The sequence below is a fragment of the Hylobates moloch genome, unplaced genomic scaffold (genome assembly GCF_009828535.3).
Source record: "Hylobates moloch isolate HMO894 unplaced genomic scaffold, HMol_V3 SCAFFOLD_12, whole genome shotgun sequence".
NCBI lineage: Eukaryota > Metazoa > Chordata > Mammalia > Primates > Hylobatidae > Hylobates > Hylobates moloch.
In genome coordinates this window covers 10,374,516-10,397,843 of record NW_026652287.1, presented here as the reverse complement: position 1 = coordinate 10,397,843, position 23,328 = coordinate 10,374,516, and the positions used below count along the sequence as shown (strand labels likewise).

Sequence of the window (23,328 nt, the reverse complement as noted above, 5' to 3'; positions counted from 1 at the left end):
AGTGATGTGGTATCAGCGTACTGCAACCTCTGCCTCCAGGGTTCAAGTGATTCTCCTGCCTCAGCCTCCTGAGTAGCTGGGATTATAGGCACGCACCACCATGCTTGGCCAATTTTTGTACTTTTTGTAGAGATGAGGTTTCACTATGTTGCCCAGGCTGGTCTCAAACTCCTGACCTAAGGTGATCCACCTGCCTCATCCTTCCAAAGCGGTGGGATTACAAGTATGAGCCACTGCACGCGGCCAAATAAAAAAAATTTAATTACCTCTGACCACATTCATATCTTTAGTCTAAAGAAAAACAGCATCCAGGGCAAGTGATGCTACTGTTGGTCCTGAGAAAGGAGTTAATCACTGTCCTGAACAGAAAGAAGGAATTTTAGTTTCTTGTATATCTGTGTCATGGTATTATTGAGCCATATGGAAATTGTCAACTATACAAAATTAAAACCTACGATATAGGTATTACAAATCTTATTTTGGCAAAAGAAGTTTTTTGTTTTTTTTTTTTTTGAGACGGGGCAGAGGTGGAATCACAGCTCACTGCAGCCTTGATTTCCTGGGCTCGGGTGATCTTCCCATCTCAGCCTCTGGAGTAACTGGGACTACAGGTGTGTGCCACCACATCACGCTAATTTTTGTTTTAGTAGAGATGAGATTTCGCCATGTTGCCCAGGCTGGTCTCCAACTCTGGGCTCAAGCGATCTACCTGCCGTGGCCTCCCAAAGTACTGGGATTACACTGCACTTCCTCTTCCACCACACCTGGCCAAAAGAGAAAATTCTTAAAAGCTCAGTAAATTTAAGTAACTTTCCAAGGCCTGATGGAGACCTTGGACCATACAGAGTGAAAGGGAGTGAGGACTCCAACCTAGGACTTTTTTGACACCATGAGTCATTGCTCTGGGTCCCTATGAGTATTTCTACTGCTAAACTCCAGTATCATTTCTTTTTCTTAAATTATTTATTTAAATAATTGTACGTTAACATTTAGTTAAAAGAAATAATACAGAGCAAGCCCCTGTACACTTTGCTCAGTTTCCTCCAGGGGTAACATATTACAACCAGGATATTGACATTAATACAATCCACGATGTTATTCAGATTTCAGCATCCTTTGCTGAATTGAAACTAGGACCCTATGATGTAGCCTGCTTTCTTCTCTCAAAGGCTGCTAGCACCCACTCTACCTCTTGGGGTTCTGTTCTCTACAAGATTGAGGCTCCCCAGTTCGACTTTTCACAGTTGTACTGTCAGTAGCTTAGGATGACTGATAAACCCTAAGGGGATGAAGGAGAGGTGACACTATTTAAAAGAAATCCTGTAAAATCTCTGATCTAGTTCCTGACTCCCTTGTGAAAAGGGTGCTACTAGAGAAGTTATACTATTTTAGGAGGCCAGGTTAAAAGCCCAAATGATTACAACTTCTCTCATAACACGCGTGAGCAGCAGGTTGCAAGGTGCTGGTGTTTCAAGAGTGCTTCTAAGGTACGATTTGTACTGACACGTATGATCCCTGTAATGAATGGACACTGGACCACCACATTCTTGGACCGCTCACCCGTCCGGTGCCTCGGCAGGCAGCGGAGGAAACACCTGACGTAAACCAGCTCATCAGCTGCTGGGCTATCGCAGTGGCTTACTCTGCTCTCACAAAACAGTCGCGGTGCCACTCCGGCTCCAGGCTGTACGCCCAGGGCCCTCCCCCCGCTTCATCGCTACCGCCTGCACAGGGGTGCAGGTAAAAGTGCCCTGAGGCTCGCCTCCTTGGAAGCCCCGGGGACCTCGTAAACCGCGAACTCAGGCGGTCAGGGAACGGATTAAGCCAGGCCGGACCAGGGGAGGCGAGGGCGGTGTCGCTGCCTCCCGCCCCTCACCTTGCTTCCTGCGCACTTGTCCAGGAACTCGCGCAGCTCGCGACGCACCGCCTCGCGCAACACGTTTAGGTTCACTCGCCCGTAGGACAGGTGAGCCGCCATCTTGCCCCACCACCCCCTGCTCCACAATGCCAACCGCGGCCGCAGGTTCCAACGGGAGGCCCACGGACGCAGTCACGTGACCAAATGTCCACGTGACCGGTGTGGCTGCGCACGCCAAGCCGGAAACCGGAATCTGCCGGGTTCGGGTTCTACCTACTCTGGCCCTAGTGTCCACCTCGTTCTTCTACCCCGGTGGTTGTTCAGATTCTCGCCAAGACCCAGAGCGCGTTTCAGAGTCTGGTCACTCCAGGAGTCGTCGGGCGCTGAAAAGCGATTTTAAAGATCTGGAGTAGACCGGGCGCGGTGGCTTACGCCCGTAATCCCAACACTTTAAGAGGCCGAGGTAGGAGTGATCGCTTCAGGCCGGGAGTTTGAGACCAGCCTGGGAAGACTTCGTCTCAAAAAAAAAAAAAGACACTCTCTCGTCCCTTTTAAAAATCGCGAATTTTTATTTGCAGCAAAGGTACTTGCTGTAAGATGATATCTTAAGGATAAACTTGGATAGGAAAAAAAACATTTTTTTTTGAGACAGGGTCTCGCCCTGTCGCCCAGGCTGGAGTGCAGTGACGTGATCATAGCTCACTGCAGCCTCCTCCTCCCGGGCTCAAGTGATCTTCCCACCTCAGCCGCCTGAGTAGCTGGAACCACAGGTGCGCGCCGCCACCCACTGCTCAAATCTTTTAAATTATAGCAGTCAGAAGTTTCTTAGCTTTGCACTAAAATCAAGGCTGTTTTAATTTGTGAGCTAAAATGTATCAATATGGTGAGGAGTCGAGGGAATCTTGAGTGGACTTTTTTTTTGGGGGGGGGGTACTCCCTAACAGACTTTTACAGCGACATGACATTTCACACAAATAGTATTGCTTCTGGAATCCAGGTCCCACCACTTGCCTCAGTAAAATTCCATGTTACCTCTGAGTTGTAGTGAGGATCAATGAGGGTATGAATTTCATCGTGTAGTCCACGTGAAAGGCTTAGCTGGGTGCCTGGAACTTAATTGCTCAATAAACTATTAATATTAGTAGGATATATGCGTTTTGATACTTTGGGGTGGAAATGGGCCTTTGGGATCTGGTCAAAGACAAAAATTTCCTTCTTTGTGTGCATAGCTTCCTTTTTCTTTTTTCTTTTTTTGAGACGGAGTCTTCCTCTGTTGCCCAGGCTGGAGTGCAGTCGTGCGATCTTGGCTCACTGCAATCTCTGCCTCCTGGGTCAAGCGATTCTTCTGCCTCAGCCTCCCAAGTAGCTGGGACTACAGGCGCGCGCCACCACGCCTGGCTAATTTTTTGTATTTTTAGTAGAGATGGGGTTTCTCCATGTTGGCCAGGCTGGTCTCAAACTCCCGACCTCATGATCCGCCTGCCTCGGCCTCCTTCAGCATCTTCTATACACTTTACATTATGAAGCACTTATCATAGAGTCTGAGCAAGCAGAGTGTTATTTGTGGATGGTGCAGAAAAGGAGCCACTCAACCAAAACTTCTGTTCTCAGTTTGATTCCAGCAAGGACATTTAGATTGTAATAATTTAACACACATGGAGGCCGGACGCGGTGGCTCACGCCTGTAATCCCAGCACTTTGGGAGGCCGAGGCGGAAGGATCACGAGGTCAGAAGATCGAGACCATCCTGGCTAACACGGTGAAACCCTGTCTCTACTAAAAATACAAAAAATTAGCCGGGCATGGTGGCGGGCGCCTGTAGTCCCAGCTACTCGGGAGGCTGAGGCAGGAGAATGGCGTGAACCCTGGAGGCGGAGGTTGCAGTGAGCCGAGATCTCACCACTGCACTCCAGGCTGGGCGACAGAGCGAGACTCGTCTCAAAAACAGAAACAAAGCACACATGGAAACGCTTCCATGCTTTAGTTCTCAATCTGGTTTTCAAGGTGTTTCTCAGCCTCAACAGAGTTTTGTTTTGTTTTTTTTTTGTTTTTTTTTTTCTGAGATGGAGGCTCACTCTGTCACCCAGGCTGGAGTGCAGTGGCGCGATCTCGGCTCACTGCAAGCTCCGCCTCCCAGGTTGCGGCCATTTTCCTGCCTCAGTCTCCCCAGCAGCTGGGACTACAGGCGCCCGCCACCATGCCCGGCTAATTTTTTGTATTTTTAGTAGAGACGGGGTTTCACCGTGTTAACCAGGATGGTCTCGATCTCCTGACCTCGTGATCCGCCCGCCTCAGCCTCCCAAAGCGGTGGGATTACAGGCGTGAGCCACCGCGCCCAGCTTTCTTTTTTTTTTTTTTAAATAGAGATGGGGTTTCCCTATGTTGCCCAGGTTGGCCTCAAACTCTTGGGTTCCAGCTATCATCTGGCCTCAGCCTCCAGAGTAACTGGGACTACAGATGCCTGCTACTGCTCCTGGCTGATAATACACAATTTTTTTTCTATATACAGACTCACAGCCAAGAGAATGCATCATTTTAACGCCTGTGAGAATAAAAGTTGTGTTCAGCAGGCCATGTCATGAGCTGTTAAATGAGGGTATAACTTGCTCTAAGAGGTGAAATGCCCCAGATTAGTGAAATCTCAAGGATGTGTAACTAAGACTAGGATAATAAACTATCCCCAAGCAGGATCAGGATGCTACAAAATGATGAAGTAACAACAGGTGCTTTTATAGACCAGGAGAGACAATGCTATACTGCTGTAGTTACCCTACAAACACTGCAGACTTGTTTAGTCTTTTAATCACCTAAGGTCAGTACCAAAGTTGAGAACTACTGTGTTTTAATGTATTATCTAGGTAGAAGCAATGTTCTTATTCAAGCACTAACTGCTTTGGAAATACCTACCTATGGGTGAGTCCTTGGGTCCTGACGCTGGCTGCCTACTTGGCAATGACTCCCAACCTTTCTTCAGTCTTCAGTACCTGAATACTGTCCTTCCCACCAACTTCCCCACCCCAGCTCTCTCACCACCCTTTCCTTGCATACCTCATCCAGACTCGAAACATAACTGAATCTACAGGTTTTAAGACCCTTCTCCATATCCCACCCACTGTCCAGTCTCCATCCTTGGGTTCTTCCAAGATGTTTTATAAACATCTGTTTTAACAGATGTTAGGTGAGGCATGGTGGCGCATGCCTGTAATCCCAGCACTTTGGGAGGCTGAGGTGGGCAGATCACCTGAGGTCAGGAGTTCAAGACCACCCTGGCCAACATGGTGAAAGCCTGTCTCTACAAATACAAAAATTAGCCGGGCGTGGTGGCACACGCCTGTAGTCCCAACTACTTAGGAGGCTGAGGCAGGAGAATCGCTTGAACCTGGGAGGCAGAGGCTGGAGTGAGCCAAGATCGTGCCACTGCGCTCCAGCCTGGGCAACAGAGTGAAACTGTCTCAATAAATAAAAAATAAATAAAAATTTAAAAAATTAGCTGGGCATGGTGGCATGCACCTGTGGTCCCAGCCATTCAGGTGGCTGAGGTGGAAGAATTGCTTGAGCACTGGAGGTGGAGGTTGCAGTGAGCCGAGATTGCACAACTACACTCTAGCCTGAGTGACAGTGAGACCCTGCCTCAAAACCAAGAGAAGCATGTTCAAAGGCATAGCACTCAATTGGTTCAGTATCATTTTTGTAAATATTATACGGACTTTTCAATTTGCAAGACTTCATGGATGAATAGATAGTTGGCACCACATGGTGCCACATTGATTTTTATCAGGTAATTATTTTTGTCAGGTAATGTGGGGTGATACAGTAATGGATAACAACTGCAGGTACGTTATGCTAAATGTGTCATGAAACACTTTAAGAAGGACAGAAAGACATACCAAAGAAAAATGACAGTGTCTCACTCTGTTGCCTAGGAGTGCAGTGGCACAATCATAGCGCACTGTAGCCTCTTAACTCCTGGGCTCAAGCAATTCTCCCACCTCAACCTCCCCAGTAGCTGGGACTACAGGTGTGTGTCACCACGCTTGGCTTTTTTTTTTTTTTTTTGAGATGGAGTCTCGCTCTTTCGCCCAGGCATGGAGTGCAGTGGCACGATCTCGGCACACTGCAAGCTCCGCCTCCCGGGTTCACGCCATTCTCCTGCCTCAGCCTCCCAAGTAGCTGGGACTACAGGTGCCCACCATCGCGCCGGCTAATTTTTTGTATTTTTAGTAGACGGGGTTTCATCGTGTTAGCCAGGATGGTCTCGATCTCCTGACCTCGTGATCCACCCGCCTCGGTCTCCCAAACTGCTGGGATTACAGACGTGAGCCACCGTGCCAGGCCTATCAATTTCTTAAAAACCATTTAGTAACAAGACTGCAGTAGAAATTGCTATATGAATGTATAGGGTTTGCTCATTTGAAGTAAAACCATTATGACAAACCTGAGAATATCAATTTACTGCCATTAGCAAAAAAGAATAACCATTTATTGGCTGGGTGAGTACAGCTTGCACCTGTACTCCCAACACTTTAGGAGGCTGAGATGGGAGGATCACTTGAACCAGTTCAAAACCAGCCCGGGCAACATAGGGAGACTCACTCTGTACAAAAAATTAAAAATTAGCCAGGTGTTGTAATCCTAGCACTTTGGGAGGCCGAGGGAGGCGGATCACGAGGTCAGCAGATCGAGACCATCCTGGCTAACACGGTGAAACCCTGTCTCTACTAAAAATACAAAAAACTAGCTGGGCATGGTGGCGGGCACCTATAATCTCAGCTACTTGGGAGGCTGAGGCAGGAGAATGGCGTGAACCCGGGAGGTGGAGCTTCCAGTGAGCCGAGATCGCACCACTGCACCCAGCCTGGGCGACAGAGCGAGACTCCGTCTCAAAAAAAAAAAAAATTGACCAGGTGTGGTGGCACTTGCCTGTAGTCCTAGCTACTTCGGAGGCTGAGGCAAGAGGATTGCTTGAACCAGGAGTTGGAGGCTGCAGCAGTCCATGATTGTGCCACTGTATTCCAGCCTGGGCAACGGAGTGAGACCCTGTCTCAAACAAAACAAAACCCGCAAAACAAAAAAGGAATAACCATTTATTAAAGCAGATACAGAACACTCGTTTGGCCAAATTTTAATACTGCTTTACATGTTTTCTGTTTGTGAAACAATTCGTATTACATTTATAACCAAAAATTTCAACTGGTAACAGATTTAATATTCACTGTCAAACACACAGTTGATAATCTTGAGGGGAAAATACATCAAAGGCATATATACAATTATAGAAGTTCTTATTGTACATGTAGCATGGAAGATACATTTTATTACTTTTTACATATTCCAGAAGACATTCAAATGAAGATAAATAGATTCAAACTGGTCAATAAACTGTTCTGGTGCTTTGAGGTCCTTCATTTTCTTTTTTGTGATAAGAAAATCCAAAATTATTAATGTTGAATTTCTCATCGTACATTCATCTAAAAACAGTAAAAAAACTTGTAAAGGAAGATTGTAGATTGGTTATTTAGGTGTTTTATACTGGCTTATTGTTAATTGACTGCTGGGGATAACTGCTAAGAGAAGGAAAAAAGATTGGAGAAAATTCCTCCAGTTATTTAAATCTGGTTAAGAAATAAAAGGAAAACAAACAAATGAAAATGGTTGCAAAGCCACATGATGCTATGTCTGGCCTAGTCTGTTATGTCCTAATGATCATTTTAAGTGTTTTCTTTTTCAAAAAGGTAAATATCCAAAAAGAAAGACACATTGTGTATGTTTTTTTCCCAAAATATAGATTTTTAAAAAATATATACATATAATATATAGAAGCTGAAATTATGCAAAACTAATAAACAAAACACCACAGTAGATTAAGTGGGTGCAGCATATAGATTATAAAATGTCCCCACAGCAGTTTGGGGGCTTTCCCCTCCCTTTACCTGCTTCATGATTTTATAATCACACCTAAGTATTATCACGCCTGAAATAAAGGCACTACTGATAACAGGTAGTGCAAAGAGCTCAGATATTTCTTTGAATAAGAATAAAATACTTTAAATGAGTAGATGAAAATGCAAAATGGCACATTTTTTCAACTCATTCCAGTGTCAAAGCTTAACCAAAAAATCTAAATATACAAATGCAGCCTGGAAATATCTTAGTGCAAATATGAAAAGTAACGGCATAATTTAAAGTTACTTAAATAAGGTATTGTGAGAGTAGGGATTTTTCTACGAGGTCGGGGGACAATAAATGTAATGGCATCTGGCGCAATGTCTTCAAACTTAAAAATCAAGAAAACAAAATTCGAGGTGAAAACTCACCTACTAAATACTTATTATTCTAACTCATAAGGGGAGACTAAAGGGCAATTTGTTGAAGATCAAAATATTTTCCTAGATTTGCTGACGGGGTAAAAAATAACATGAGTTCTCCTGAAGTCTGCACACACAATGCTGGTGTTACGTTGTGTCAATGCGAGTGCGTCTGAGAAAGCCCAGTTCTCCACTTGAGGCTTCATCAGAAGGTTTCGTCGTCATTGCAGTTGGTGGCCCAGTGTCCAAACATCTCACAGATTTCACAGTATGGGCGTTCCTCGCCCCGACTGCCATGGTGTGTGGAATGGGGAGGGTCCTCTGACATCTGTGCCTGGGTAGGACAATCTTCTGTGTCGTGGAGATCAAAGCAGTCACAAATGTCACAGAAGAGGCGAGGTTTCTTCTTGGACTGTTTCTCCTGATCATCACTACAAATGTAAATATGTGAAATCAGAAAATTTATCACAAGAAAACTGAAGAGACAAGAACACTTGCAAAGAATTTAAAAAGCAAGCAAGAACTAATTATGGCCAAATCTGTGAGCCTCCAGTATAAGTAGTGCATTATTCCACATTTAAAGTGTCTTTTTTATTTTTGAGATGGAGTCTCACTCTGTCACCCAGGCTGGAGTGCAGTGGCATGATCTTGGCTTACTGCAATCTCTGCCTCCTGGGTGCAAGCAATTCTCCTGCCTCAGCCTCCCAAGTAGCTGGGATTACGGATGCGTGCCACCCCACACAGCTAATTTTTTTGTATTTTCAGTAGAGATGGGGTTTTGCCAAGTTAGCCAAGTTGGTCTCGAACTCCTGACCCCAGGTGATCTGCCCACCTCAGCCTCCCAAAATGCTGGGATTACAGTCGTGGCCACCACGCCAGCCTCACATTTAAAATTTTCATGTCAAACCATTTGTAGTCTCCTCTCACTAGCTTGCCAGATTTATGGAAATCTATTTATGGCAAAGGAACCACAAAACATTTGGTTTTTTTGTTGCAGCTAATTACAATCCCCTAGAGAAGCTCACTTTAAAAACATATTTATTTTGATGAAACTAAGGTTCCAATCAGTATGGCTTTTTCTGAGACACCATCTTGCTCTGTCACCCAGGTTGGAGTACAGTGGTGCAATCTTGGCTCATTGCAACCTCCACCTCCAAGGCTCAAGTAGTTCTCCTGCCTCAGCCTCCCAAGTAGCTGGGATTACAGGCATGCAACACTACGCCTGGCTAACTTTTGTATTTTTAGTAGAGACAAGGTTTCACCATGTTGGCCAGGCTGGTCTCGAACTCCTGACCTCAAGTGATCCATCTGCCTCGGCCTCCCAAAGTGCTGGGATTACAGCAATCAGTATGTCTTCATATGAAATACCTGTCATAATTGTTTAGGTCATCCCCGTTCCCATTCAGGGCTGCTTCTGACATCATCTCCACCTTCATCTTGAGGTCTTGATTCTTCCTTTGAAGGTCCACTATTACCGAATTTAGGAAATCAATCTGATTTGTTAAAAAAAAAAAAAAATGTGTAAAATATCAAGAATATATATAAGCGGGGGCATCAAGAAGTCATGAAGTTTATACCTTTAAGCTCTGGCGGCAAAGTGTGCAGAAGGGGCCAACAGTGGCTATTAGGAACCCATGCTTTTCACTCTCCCGGAGGACAGGCATGCTGAGATCGTGTGAGTCAAGAGCTGAACTTAAATGAGGCCATGTCTAGGTGGTAAGGCTATGGCAGTTTCTTTTACCTCCTCACACCTTTCAGATTTCTTCAAATGTTCCTTACTGAGGAGATGCTATTTTATATTTTAAAAAAACATTTAAATTACACTTCATTGAATGTTTCTAGGTGTAACATGGGTAAACTTCATTTGTTTTTAAGGCAAATGAAATTATTCTTTTTTTTTTCCTCGCTCTGTTGCCAGGCTGCAGTGCAGTGGCAGGATCTCGGCTCACTGCAGCCTCTGTCTCCTGGGTTCAAGCAATTCTACTGTCTCAGCCTCCTGAATAGCTGGGATTACAGGCGTGCGCCACCATGCCTGGCTGATTTTTGTATTTTTAGTAGAGACGGGGTTTTACCATGTTGGCCAGGATGGTCTCAAATTCCTGACCTCAGGTGATCCACCCACCTCGGCCTCCCAAAGTGCTGGGAATGCATGTGTGAGCCACGGTGCCAGGCCATGTATTTATTTATTTATTTATTTATTTATTTATTTATTTATTTATTTATGAGACAGAGTCTCGCTCTGCTGCCCAGGCTGGAGTGCAGTGGCTCGATCTCAGCTCACTGTGACCTCTGCCTCCCAGGTTCAAGTGATTCTCCTGCCTCAGCCTCCCGAGTAGCTGGGACTACAGGCGCGTGCCACCAAACCCAGCTAATTTTTGTATTTTTAATAGAGACGGGGTTTCATCATATTGTCCAGGATGGTCTCAAACTCCTGACCTCATGATCTGCCTGCCTTGGCCTCCCAAAGTGTTGGGATTACAGGCGTGGACCACTGTATCCAGCTGAAATTATTCCTAAACATCTAAATCTGTGGGTTGGTGGAGTGCTATTGATTCATGAAAAAATATAAGAAACATTTTTTTAAATAGGAAAAAAAAAACTTGCATTCTCCAGAAGTCATAATCTTATATTTCTGAATATATGGGCACAAGTTTGTTTTCATTCTACCACATAAAAAATATTGGCCGGGCACGGTGGCTCATGCCTGTAATCCCAACACTTTGGGAGGCGGAGGCAGGTGGATCACCTGAGGTCAGGAGTTCGAGACCAACCTGGCCAACATAGTGAAACCCTGTCTCTAGTAAAAATACAAAAATTAGCTGGGTGTGGTGGCTTATCCCTGTAGTCCCAGCTACTCAGGAGGCTGAGGCTGGAGAATCGCTTGAACCCAGGAGGCGGATGTTGCAGTCAGCCATGACTACACCACTGCACTCCAGCCTGGGCAACAGGGCAAGGCTCCATCTCAAAAAAAAAAAAAAAAAAAAAATACACACACACACACACACACACACACACACACACACACACACACACACACAATGCATAAAAAGGTTAGTTCTTCCATTAAACTCTACAATCCATCCAGGACTTTTCTGTTCTGCAGATTTGAAAAAGTCACATGGAAATTTCCTTCAGACTGTCATTTATCAACTGACTGGTAATGGTGGAGCAATAAGTAAACATGTCCTCAGGGAAAATGGAGAAGGCTAAAGCTCCCTCCCAACCAAGGAGAGACAGTCAGGCACACCAACGAGGCGGTGTTCAGGTACCACCCAGAGGGAGAGTGCCCATGCCAAGAGCCCTGGGGCAGCGGGGACAACAAGATGGCCAACAGGAGGCACCGCTCTTGTCCCGAAGATTTCCTTTCAATCGAAGGGCACTATGACTTAAAAACAAAAAATTTCTTCCTTCTTCTACAAATCATAAAAAGGTCTCATTTCTCTAAATTGAAAGATCCCACTTTACAATACTTAAAATATATATAGATATATACACACATATACATAAATATTTTACTTTTTAAAGAAATATTAGGTCTTTTTCTCCAGCTGGGGAGTTATGAAGCAAAGTTAGCAATCACTGCAGTCCTTCTCTGCAGCATATCCCAGCATCATGGAGGCCACCTCTGAAGGCAGACCTACTGAGTCTATCTTCACTTCTCAAAGTGCATTTTCTAAGTCATTATCGTGTTAAGAGCTCCATTTCAGGAAGAAGAAAAAGCCACAAAATGGACGTAAGTATAGTGGGAAACCACACACACACACACACACACACACACACACACACACACACACACACACCCCCCTGCACGCAAATTAGGAAACATGAAACGAACCATTTGCTGATTGGAAGAAAAGTGTTGTCAGCAGCAGATGAAACATACCGAAGCAGAAAGGAAGGGGGAAGAGAAGACACTGTTAGTTATTAAGCCCAGTAGACATACAAAGAGGACAATGCTAATCCATAGTAAGTTTGTACAATGTTGAATCATTTCGTGCCCCTCAAAGGAGGTGTCTGGCAACTAAAATCTCAAGGTGAGTTTTTCTTTTATTTAAATATAAAATGTGGCTTTTGTACTTTTGAATTTTGAACATGACTAATACATACAAAGTATATTAAAAGATGGATGTTTGTTGCTATATATAATTATATTTCCAAGTACAGAATAGTTTGCCTTTATATAATCCCTTTTTACAAATTTTTGTTTGTTTTGAGACAGGGTCTTGCTCTGTCACCCAGCTTGGAGTGCCCATGTTGCACAGGCTGGTCTCGGGCTCGAGCGATCTGCCTACCTTGGCCTACCAAAGTGCTGGGATTGCAGGTGTGAGCTGCTGTGCCCAGGCCCCCCACCCCACCTTTTTTTTTCTGAGACAGGTTCTTGCTTTGTCAGTCAGGCCTAAGTGCAGTGGCATGATCATGGCTCACTGCAGCCTCAACCTTCTGGACTCAAGTGATCCTCCTGCCTCAGCGTCTGGGTAACTGGGACTACGGGAGCATGGCACCATGTCTGATTAATTTTATGTTTTGTAGAGATGGGGTCTTGCCATTGTTGCTCAGGCTGGTCTCGATCTCCTGATCTCAAGCAGTCCGCTTGCCACAGCCTTCCAAAGAGATGGAATTATAAGCGTGAGCCACTGCACCTGGCCCAGGCCCTTAAAAAATTTTTTTTAATTAATTAATTGTTTTGAGACAGGGTCTTGCTCTGTCACTCGGGCTACAGGATTTTTTTTTTTTTTTTGTAGAGATGAGGTCTCGCTATGTCCAGGTTGGTCTCAAACTTTTGGGCTCAAGCAATCATCCTACCTTGGCCTCCCAAAGTGCTGGAATTACAGGGATGAGCCACCATTCCTGGCCTAATCCCATTTTTAGTTTAAAACTAAAGTTGTTTTGTTAATTTTCGCTTTAAGAGACTGAGTTTTTAAGAAACCAGTCTTTTTAAGGATAAGATGAGTAACAAACCCTTTGACAGAGCAATTCTACTTCTAGGAATTCATCCTGCAGAAATACTAACATATAAAATGACAGCTGCCCAAGATAATTCCTTACAGCATTGTTTATAATACACCCAAAGGATCAGAAACATCCCAAGGGTCATTGTCAACCAATAGGGAACTGACTAAATTATAGTAAATCCACATAATGGAACACTACCTAGCTATAAAAAAGACAAGTGCAGAACCGTTTATGTAGCCTGCCATTATTTATGTTAAAAAAAAAAAAAAGGGAGGGAAGACTGTATTTAGTGCTGGCTTATATACACATTTAAAAAAATCTCTGAAAAGGAAAGACACTAATAACAGTAATTAACTGTTTGCAGGGTTGGGAACTGGGCAGAAGACACAGAAGGTTTGGAGGAAGACATTTAATGTATATATTTTTAATTCTGTTTAATGTTTGGACTAGAGGAATGTATTACCCATTCAAAAGACTGAATGATACAAACCCCATCAAATGAGAAGGAAAATAAACCAAAAGATACAATGATTTTGAAAAATAGCAAAAAAGTAAAGCAATAAGGCAGGAACATTACCTGACTCTCCTGGGCTCTTTCATCCTCGTCTGCCTGAGTGTCCGTATTACCTTATATTTGAGGAAAAAAAAAAAAAAAAAAAAAAACAAGTGGAGGGAGAATATATGTATATTTTTAATCACAATCTAAACTGCAGTGAAAGGGCCTGTGTTCAAAACTCATTTTCCTGTGGACTTCCCAGATGCACCACTTTGAGCACATGTGGATGAGTTCCTGTCCCCTTGCGGGACCCTACAGGGTCTCACAGACACCAGCCCTGCCCTTCATGTGCTCTCCCTCAGGCCTGCTAACTCCTGGGTAAGGATGCCTGTCACGTCCATCTGAATGTACAGAGGCAATCCACCCTTCTTCACAAAAGGGACCACCTCTTCTCCTGCACTGTTATGTACTTTAAGACCCCCCAGTCTGGATGGCAGCAGGCAGCCATCATAGTAGGTTTGTGACAATATCGCCAGACCACAAGAAGGCCCAGGAACGGGGATGGCAGGCACGTGGGATTAGCCCTCGATTGAGTAAGTGGTGGAAGAGCTAAGGAGAGTCAGGCTCAGGGCAGCATGAGAGCTGTCTTCGAAGAGCATCTCTACTAGAAAGGGCTCCTTGGGAGGAGGCGCGGTGTACAGAGAAGCACTGGGCAGGCGCCCTTTACCTGAGGAGCTGCTGAGCTGCCTCTTGTTTTCTTTGAGTTGAAGCTCCAAGTTCTTTACCTTGAGCTCAAGCTTCACCTTATCAGACTCTAGAGTCTGAACAACTGAATGCAAGGACTTGGCAGAGGCGTTTTCTCCCCTGAGCACTGTGACCTGAAACACAGTTGTTTAGCTTAGGCTGGGGGTATGAACAAAAGGAGGCCGCGTGAAAGCTCGTCCACCCTGGGCGGTCCTCTACCTCATTTCTCAGTTTCTCCAGCTCGGCATCCTTTTCTGTGAGTAAGGCACTAGTTATGCTGATGGATTTCTGCAAGGAAGCTTTCTCTTCATCTGCGTCTTTGATGAACTTGGATTCTCTAAAAGACCAAAGAGTTAAAAGTTCCACAAATCAACCGAAAGACTGGTCAGTGTACAACTGTTCTAGAACAAACACATAATTAATGTTAGTTAATGTAAAAAAAAAAAAAAAGCATAACAGGGAAGTTTTACAGGGAGTTAAGGTCATTATGCTCACAAAATTTTACTTGAAATTTTACTTACTGTGAGGGGAGAAAAAGTTTACCTATGCATAGACATGCCACAGTCTGCATGTGATTGTATCCATTTGAACTTAAAGAAACAAGTTAATAAATTTGGAAGAGGTAGAATTAAAAAAGAAAAAACGGTTGCACCCTCCCCAATATTCTACTAAAATCTAACCCCCGTGCTGAATTTTGTTAATTCTTGAATAAATTATTACCAAGCAATAACGACAATTAAAATACACACATGCAAAGCAGTTATACAGATGTCATGCAGAGCAGCTTTATGCTGGAAATATCAATTGGTTCTCACTAATTTCAGTAACTTTTGTAGCAAGTTCCAAGAATGGGTGTTTAAGATGTCATGGGCCAAAACAGTAGTAAAGATTATTATTATTACTCAAACTGAAGGATTACTACTTTCCAGCCATGGACTCTGAAGAGGACATTAAATTAGTTCACAGAAATTAATGGTAATTACATAAAGGCTAGAACAGAAAATGTTAAAATGGTTTTCTCAGGTGCAGAATGAAAGCATGGGGAGCCTGGAAGGAGAAATTCAGAGCGCCTGGTTTATGTTCTTGGCCTGACTCAGCACTTGGTTATCAGCATAGGGCGGGGATGAGGCCTTTAATGAGAGGGTTGTGGGAGTGGGAAGAGAAAGGGAAAGATGGAGGAGGAACAGGGAGGGATGCAGGAGACAGTGAAAACAGCCCGAAGAGCATGTGTTTACATATGTGTACCTATTTAAAGTTGTGGGGTTTTTTATTTTTATTTTTGACAGAGTCTCGCCCTGTTGCCCAGGCTGGAGTGCAATGGTGCTATCTCTGCTCACTGCAACCTCTGCCTCCCGGGTTCAAGCGATTCTCCTGCCTCAGCCTCCTGAGTAGCTGGGATTACAGGTGCCCGCCACCATGCCCAGCTAATTTTTGTATTTTTAGTAGAGATGGGGTTTCACCATGTTGGTTACCAGGCTGGTCTCAAACTCCTGACCTCAAGTGATCCGCCCACCTCAGCCTCACAAAGTGCTGGGATTACAGGCATGAGCCGGCCATACTGAAAGTTTATGCATTTTAAAATGCCAAGGTCATTAAATACAAGAAAAGGCTGAGGAACTGTCACATACAGAGAAGACAAAGGAGATATGACAACTAACTGCAAGGCAGGATCCTAGTTTGGATGCTGTAACACAAAGGGACATTAGTGAGGAAACTGGTGAAATCTGAATGAAGTCCCTTGTTTCATTTGAGAGTATGCTGCTCATGGTAATTTCTCAGTTTTGCTGAGTGTGCCGGGGCTGTGTAGGATGTTCAATTAGGGGCATCTGGGGAAAGGTCTATGAGAACTGGATGCACTACTTTTGCAACTCTTCTGGAAATCTAAAATTATTTTAAAATAAAAAGTTTTTTAAATGACACGCAGTGTGAAACACGAGAGGAAAATGACAAAAATACTTTAGGAAAAACAAAACTGGAGAAAAATTTCCTAGGCTAGGCCACAGGCCATACAACCTAAGACACTACATTAGCACAATCATCAGTGAGTGGTCATAACCTTAACAAGAAGCCAAATCACACCTGGTTCTATTCCAAGGAACTGGGAAAATGCAGAGGATGTACTGGTTGTCTGTTTTGGAACCAACTGGAGGAACAGAAAACTGAGGCCCAGGTTAGAAACGGCAGAATGTATGTCTGGTTAGTGAGACCCAAGATATCCGGCACACAAGTTACAGAAATCTCATGACTTATGGCAAATTGAAACTACACAAAGATGAAAATATAAGTGTTGTATTTATCTCATTGTGTGGCTTACACTTACACTCCAGGATGAGAAGTAGTAAGAAAAGAATCTGAGACAGAAATTTCTTGAATTAAAAACCCCAGCATTACTCACGCACTGGAAACGGGTGGGCATCAGTGCGGGTAAATTACTAAGCTAGTAACCTTGTTAGGACGTAGGCTCTTGCTTAGGTTAACACAGCAACTTAAATGAAAGGAATGTACAGGTGCTTTTTGCCACCTGGGAAGTAAAAATATCTGATGACATCCAAAGATGCAATAAAGCCTGGGTTTCAGCCAGGCATGGTGTCTCATCCATGTCATCCCAGCACTCTGGGAGGCCAAGGCAGGAGGATCGCTTGAGGCCAGGAGTTCGAGACCAGCCTGGTTGACACAGTGAGACCTCCATCTCTACAACAACTTAAAAAAAAAAATTAGCTAGGCATGGCAGCGCATGCCTGTTGTCCCAGCTACTAGGGAAGCTGAGGCGGGAGGATGGCTTGAGCCCAGGAGCTTGAGGTTGTAGTGAGCTGTGATAGTGTCACTGCACTCCAGCCTGGACAACAGAGCAAGACCCCGTCTAAAAAAAAAAAAAAATCCTGGGTTTCTTATGTTTCTATTAAACGCATTTAGTAGTTGATTCTATTAAAAAAATGATTTCCAGAGCTTCACTTGCTATAAATCCAACTCAAATTTGAAAAATGTAATTTTAAATGTTTTTACTAAAAAAATACCAGGATTTGGGGGTTGTCAAGAAGAGATTTAGATTTCCCTATAATCAGGACTCTATTTGGCCAAGATCCCACAGATGCTTAGTGCTGGGGAGGGATAAACCTCCAGCTGGCAGAAGGAAAAAGGAACAGGTGTCCTTCTCTGGGGCCACCAAACAAACTCTGCTCATCATCACATACACACACTACCTCTCAGCCTGGCTGCTTTCTAAGGAGATAGCTGCCAGAATGCTTCTTATACAAGTTGCCAACACGTGCATGGTTAAGAAAGAAATCTGACTTGTGATTTATACAGCAAATGACAGGATAAGTAGACTCTGGCAGCTCATCTTTGTGACCCATTGTCATTGCTAGCTTCTTAGACCATCTCTAAGCTCCAATTCCACTGTGCAAACCACCAGGAGGGACTAAATTAAACCACCGTCTATGCCAACATTACTGACGTTTGAGTCACAAATCGTATTAAGCCATTAGCTGGAATGACTTGGTATTACCAAAAAAAATCAAGAAGGGAAAATAAACATAACATGAAAGAAGGGATAGAGGGAACAGAAATCTTTCTCTCTCCATCTCCCAAGGGAACATTTTACCCAGATTCTTTCCTTACTACTTATATAAGAAATAAATTCCAGTAATGAAGCAAATACCTTAAAGTGTTACTGGGCAAGCTTTAAAAATGCAAGATAACAAGAACCAAATATTAGAACCATGAAGAGAAATGCAAATACAGTAAGGAGACTAAATTTGCACTGAAGTTCTTTGCTGTATATAGATATAAAAAGGAAATATATGTGTGTGTTTGTGTATATATATATATATATATACTGCTGAGAATATTTTACAAAACAAAAGCAAGACACAGAGGGACAAAGGCAGCCAAAAAATATATACAACAATTTGGTTTACTAAAAATATATGAAATTTATTTATTATAACGTGGATAGACTTTCTTTAGTCTTACCATTAAAGACACACAGATATAGCAAAGGAAGCAAGAGTAGGAAAGGGAAAAGAGAGGGGTGAAATGAGCATTGGTAAGTAGCGCAAGCTCGGAGACAGTCAGACAGTTAGCAACCCACAGTGAGCCGGATGAGCTGAAGTAGCACGGGACCTCTTCAGAATTTGGGGGCTTTATTGCCAAACCAGTTTTTACTCCTAACAGAAATCCTGCATTGGCACTGACAGGATGAATTCTGACTCCAAAAATCCATGCCTCGCGCTTTGGCTTTGGAGCCCCTTCTTTGACACTAAAAAGCCTGGAGAAGGGAGCAAAACCAAACCAGCTCCCAGATCTGCATCAGGCTTCACAGGCACAGATGAACAAACTCCCCCAATTCTGGCAATTAGAGCAACACAAGGCATACCCTGCTTTACCCATTAGACTCTTACAGCCTGTTTTAAAAGGCTTACCCAACTTGAGAGTTTTTCAAAGAAATGATTACATTTTTATGCTTGGGGAACTTTTTTTTTTTTTTTTTTTGAGACGGAGTCTCGCTCTGTCGCCCAGGCTGGAGTGCAGTGGCGCAATTTCGGCTCACTGCAAGCTCCGCCTCCCGGGTTCACGCCATTCTCCTGCCTCAGCCTCCCGAGTAGCTGGGACTACAGGCGCCCGCCACTGCGCCTGGCTAATTTTTTTTTTTTTTGTATTTTTTTAGTAGAGACGGGGTTTCACCGTGGTCTCGATCTCCTGACCTCGTGATCCGCCCGCCTCGGCCTCCCAAAGTGCTGGGATTACAAGCGTGAGCCACCGCGCCTGGCCAGGGGAAAAACTTTTTACTACATACTGCTTGCAACTCAATGTTTAAAGTTACAAAAAAAAAAAAAAAAAACCCCACAGCAAATAAAGAAGGATTCTACTAATTTCTTTTTCTTTCTTTCTTTCTTTTTTTTTTTTTTGAGATGGAATCTTGCTCTGTTGCCCAGGCTGGAGTACAGTGGCACGATCTTGGCTCACCGTAACATCCACCTCCTGAGTTCAAGCAACTCTGCTGCCTCAGCCTCCTGAGTAGCTGAGATTCCAGGCACCCGCTACCACACCCATCTAATTTTTGTATTTTTAGTAGAGATGTGGTTTCACCATGTTGGCCAGGCTGGTCTTGACCTCCTGACCTCAGGTGATCCTCCCAAAGCACTGGGATTACAGGCGTGAGCCACCGCGCCCAGCCGGATTCTACTAATTTCTTAATGATAACCAGTTTAATCCTACAGTTGGGAGTAAGTTCTGCACTTGAATATCATGACCATTTGGCCATAGTGATTCTATTACTATCTTAACTTTGTATGTTTAACGATCACTTCCGAATTCAAGTGTTGACTAAACTGTCAGTTCTTGCATGACCAACTACATTTCAAATATTCACAATGTAAGTATTTGCAAGGCTTTTTAAATTAATAGTATATTAAGTTCTTTTTGGTACTCAATGGTTGACATATTTATTTAACCATTACACACATAGGCCTACATATGAATCCTTTATCAAACTGACTTTTAGAAGGCAATGAAGGTATTGGCTATGAAGTATTAGCTAAAATCCATTTACATTCAGGTTTCTAAAATAGAAATAAGTTTCCATAAGGGTTAATTAACAAACAAACAAAAAAATACTTCTACATATGAGAAACTAGGAGTGAAATTTTCACTCCCAGAAAAAGTCATCCTTATCTATAATTTCTGATGAAAATTAAGAGTGATTTTCAAGAGACATCCTCCTAAACATTGAGGACATAAAACAGGAACAGAGAGAAGTAGAAGAGACAACTTCATAGCCCCCAAATTTGTTCCATCTTTTTTTTTCTTTTCTTTTCTTTTTTTTTTTCTGAGATGGAGTTTTGCTCTTGTTGCCCAGGCTGGAGTGCAATGGCATGATCTCGACGCACTGCAACCTCTGCATCCCGGGTTGAAGCGATTCTCCTGCCTTAGCCTCCTGAGTAGCTGGGACTACAGGTGCCCGCCACCATGCCCGGCTATTTTTGTATTTTTAGTAGAGACAGGGTTTCACCATGTTGGCCAGGCTGGTCTCAAACTCCTGACCTCAGGTGATCCACCTGCCTCAGCCTCCCAAAGTGTTGGGATTACAGGCGTGGACCACTGCACCTGGCCATGTTCCATCTTTTTAAGCCATGAAAAATGTCCCATGCCTAACCATATTTTGAAAGGCATGTAATTTAAAGTTACATGATAAGGACTTCATCATTAAGTACATCATCTCTTTTTAAAAAAGATACACATAAATAATAAATAAATAAAAAGCTTAAAAATTCACTGAGAAGAGAACCAGCATAAAAATCTGATGACCTGAGTCTTTAGCCTGAACCTGTCTTTTATTAGTCCTGAGTCCTTGGCCAACTTGCCTAACTTTTTGAGCTTTAGTTGTTTCATCATTTTACGTATTTATTTTACATTAGAGACAGAGTCTCGCCATGTTGCCCAGGCTAGAGTACAGCAGCTCTTCCCAGGCATGATCAGAGTGCACTACACAGCACTGAATACCTGGGCTCCAGTGATCCTCTCACCTCAGCCTCCTGAGTAGCTGGGACTACAGGCATGTGCCACCATGTCCAGCTACTTTCATCATTTAAAAATGCAAGCTCCGGCTGGGCGCGGTGGCTCACGCTTGTAATCCCAGCACTTTGGGAGGCCGAGGCGGGCGGATCACAAAGTCAGGAGATCGAGACCATGGTGAAACCCCGTCTCTACTAAAAATACAAAAAATTAGCCGGGCGTGGTGGCGGGCGCCTGTAGTCCCAGCTACTCGGAGAGGCTGAGGCAGGAGAATGGCGTGAACCCGGGAGGCGGAGCTTGCAGTGAGCCGAGATTGCGCCACTGCACCGCAGCCTGGGTGACAGAGCGAGACTCCGTCTCAAAAAATAAATAAATAAATAAATAAAATAAAAATAAAAATGCAAGCTCCACCATTATATCTCACTGGATTGTTTTGAGATTAGATCAATGTGTGAATTATGAAGTGCTACATAAATGTAGGGAGATACTAGTCTTTTTTTTTGAGACGGAGTCTTGCTCTGTCACCAGGCTGGAGTGCAGTGGCACGATCTTGGCTCACTACAACCTCCATCTCCCGGGTTCAGGCAATTCTCCTGCTTCAGCTTCCTGAGTAGCTGGGACTACAGGCACGTGCCACCACGCCCAGCTAATTTTTGTATTTTTAGTAGAGACAGAGTTTCACCTTTCACCATGTTGGCCAGGATAGTCTCAATCTCTTGACTTCGTGATCTACCCACCTCGTCCTCCCAAAGTGCTGGGATTATAGGTGTAAGCCACCGCACCTGGCCTAATTTTTGTATTGCCAGGCTGGTCTTGAACTCCTGACCTCAAGTGATCTGCCTGCCTTAGCCTCCTAAAATGCTGGGATTACAGGCGTGAGCCAGAGCGCCCAATTTTTTTTTTTTTTTAAATGGAGACACAGTCTTACTATGTTGCCCAGGCTGGTTGAACTCTTGTGCTCAAGTGATCCTCCCTTTTTGGCCTCCCAAAGTGCTGGGGTTACAGGCATGAACCACTGTGCCCGGCCACAGCTCCCTTGCCAGAATGCTGCAGGAACAAGCCCTATTTATTTTTTCACATGTCCTTGATAACTCCTTACATAAGGGTTTTTTTAAAAAAGAAATAAAAACCTTATTTATGTAAAATTAAATACCCCAAGGCCCACAGAGACAGAACTGTGGCTATAAACAGAAACGAGGTTTAGGCATGGCAAACTAGGCATCACTTTTCAAGTTCCCTGGAGAACATCTGGCTGGGCTGGGAATCATTGGTTATGCTATTCTTTAAGGTTTGTTTTTAGTTTTAGTGTTGTTTCTAATAAGCAAAAAAGCACATCGCTGTTGTGATACATGCCCATGTAGTATTCTGCAGCAACTGCTGGACAGGCTGTGGTTCTCAGCAGTAGCACCCACTAAACCTGCTTGGCACCGTGTAAAGCACAGACATTCTTTAAACAAAAACCGCACATTTTAAAAGAGCAGACAGGCCAGGTGCAGTGGTCACACCTGTAATCCCAACACTTTGGGAGGCTGAGGCAGGTGGATCACGAGGTCAGGAGTTAGAGACCAGCCTGGCCAAGATGGTGAAACCCTGTCTCTACTAAAACTACAAAAATTAGCCGGGTGTGGTGGTGTACGCCTGTAATCCCTGTAACTTGGGAGGCTGAGGCAGGAGAACTGCTTGAACCTGGGAGGTGGCGATAGAGCAAGACTCTGCCTTTAAAAAAAAAAAAAAAGGTAGACAAAGTAGACAAAGACTTATCAGGGGCATGGCAGTGGTGAAACACACATGCATTCTGAGTATAAACACCACCTTAGTGAAATTTCACTAAGTAATTCTAAATTTAAAAAAAAGAAAGGCAGCCTGGGCAACATAACAAGACCTTGTCGCTATAAAAAAAATTTTAAAAGTCAGGTGCGGTGGCTCATGCCTGTAATCCCAGCACTTTGGGAGGGCGAGGCAGGCGGATCACGAGGTCAGGAGATCGAGACCATCCTGGCTAACACGGTGAAACCCCGTCTCTACTAAAAATACAAAAATATAGCCGGATGTGGTGTCGGGTGCCTGTACTCCCAGCTACTCGGGAGGCTGAGGCAGGAGAATCGCTTGGACCCAGGAGGCAGAGGTTGCAGTGAGCCAAGATCGCACCACTGCACTCCAGCCTGGGCGACAAAGCGAGACTCCGTCTCAAAAAACAAACAAACAAACAAACAAAAAATTAGTCAGGTGTGATCACGCGTGCCTGTAGTCCCAGCCACTTGGGAGGCTGAGAGGTGGGAAGATCAATTGAGCCCGGGAGATTGAGGCTGCCGTAAGCCATGATTGAGCCACTGCACTCCAACCGGGGTGACAGAGCAAGATCATGTCTTGAAAAAAATAAATTAAAAAAAGAAAATGCATCCCTGGACCAAGGCCTAACATCCTTTCGAATGTGGCTTATGGAATCCAAATAGCTAAAT

At 44.0% G+C, this 23,328-nt stretch overlaps 2 protein-coding genes across 9 annotated transcripts in view; both read right to left on the bottom strand.

Annotated features, from left to right (window-relative positions):
• The window catches only part of VPS33A (VPS33A core subunit of CORVET and HOPS complexes), a 42,644-nt gene extending 40,581 nt beyond the window's left edge, over positions 1-2,063 (bottom strand). For 2 of the 4 annotated variants that reach the window (XM_032168449.2, XM_032168450.2), the window contains exon 1: positions 1,877-2,063. In XM_032168449.2, the coding sequence (XP_032024340.1) occupies positions 1,877-1,978 (102 nt within the window). In that variant the 5' untranslated portion in view covers positions 1,979-2,063. Of the gene's footprint in view, positions 1-1,560 lie in introns of all 4 variants that reach the window. The other 2 variants (XM_058425521.1, XM_058425522.1) reach the window with 2 other exon arrangements.
• A 4,892-nt stretch (positions 2,064-6,955) lies between these two features.
• CLIP1 (CAP-Gly domain containing linker protein 1) overlaps positions 6,956-23,328 on the bottom strand; it is a 155,254-nt gene continuing 138,881 nt past the window's right edge. For all 5 annotated transcript variants that reach the window (XM_032168438.2, XM_032168440.2, XM_058425517.1 and 2 more), the window contains 5 exons: positions 14,576-14,693; positions 14,340-14,490; positions 13,694-13,743; positions 9,532-9,656; positions 6,956-8,594 (listed from right to left, as the gene is read on the bottom strand). In XM_032168438.2, coding sequence (XP_032024329.1) covers positions 8,369-8,594; positions 9,532-9,656; positions 13,694-13,743; positions 14,340-14,490; positions 14,576-14,693 — 670 coding nt within the window. In that variant the 3' untranslated portion in view covers positions 6,956-8,368. The remainder of the gene's footprint in view (positions 8,595-9,531; positions 9,657-13,693; positions 13,744-14,339; positions 14,491-14,575; positions 14,694-23,328) is intronic.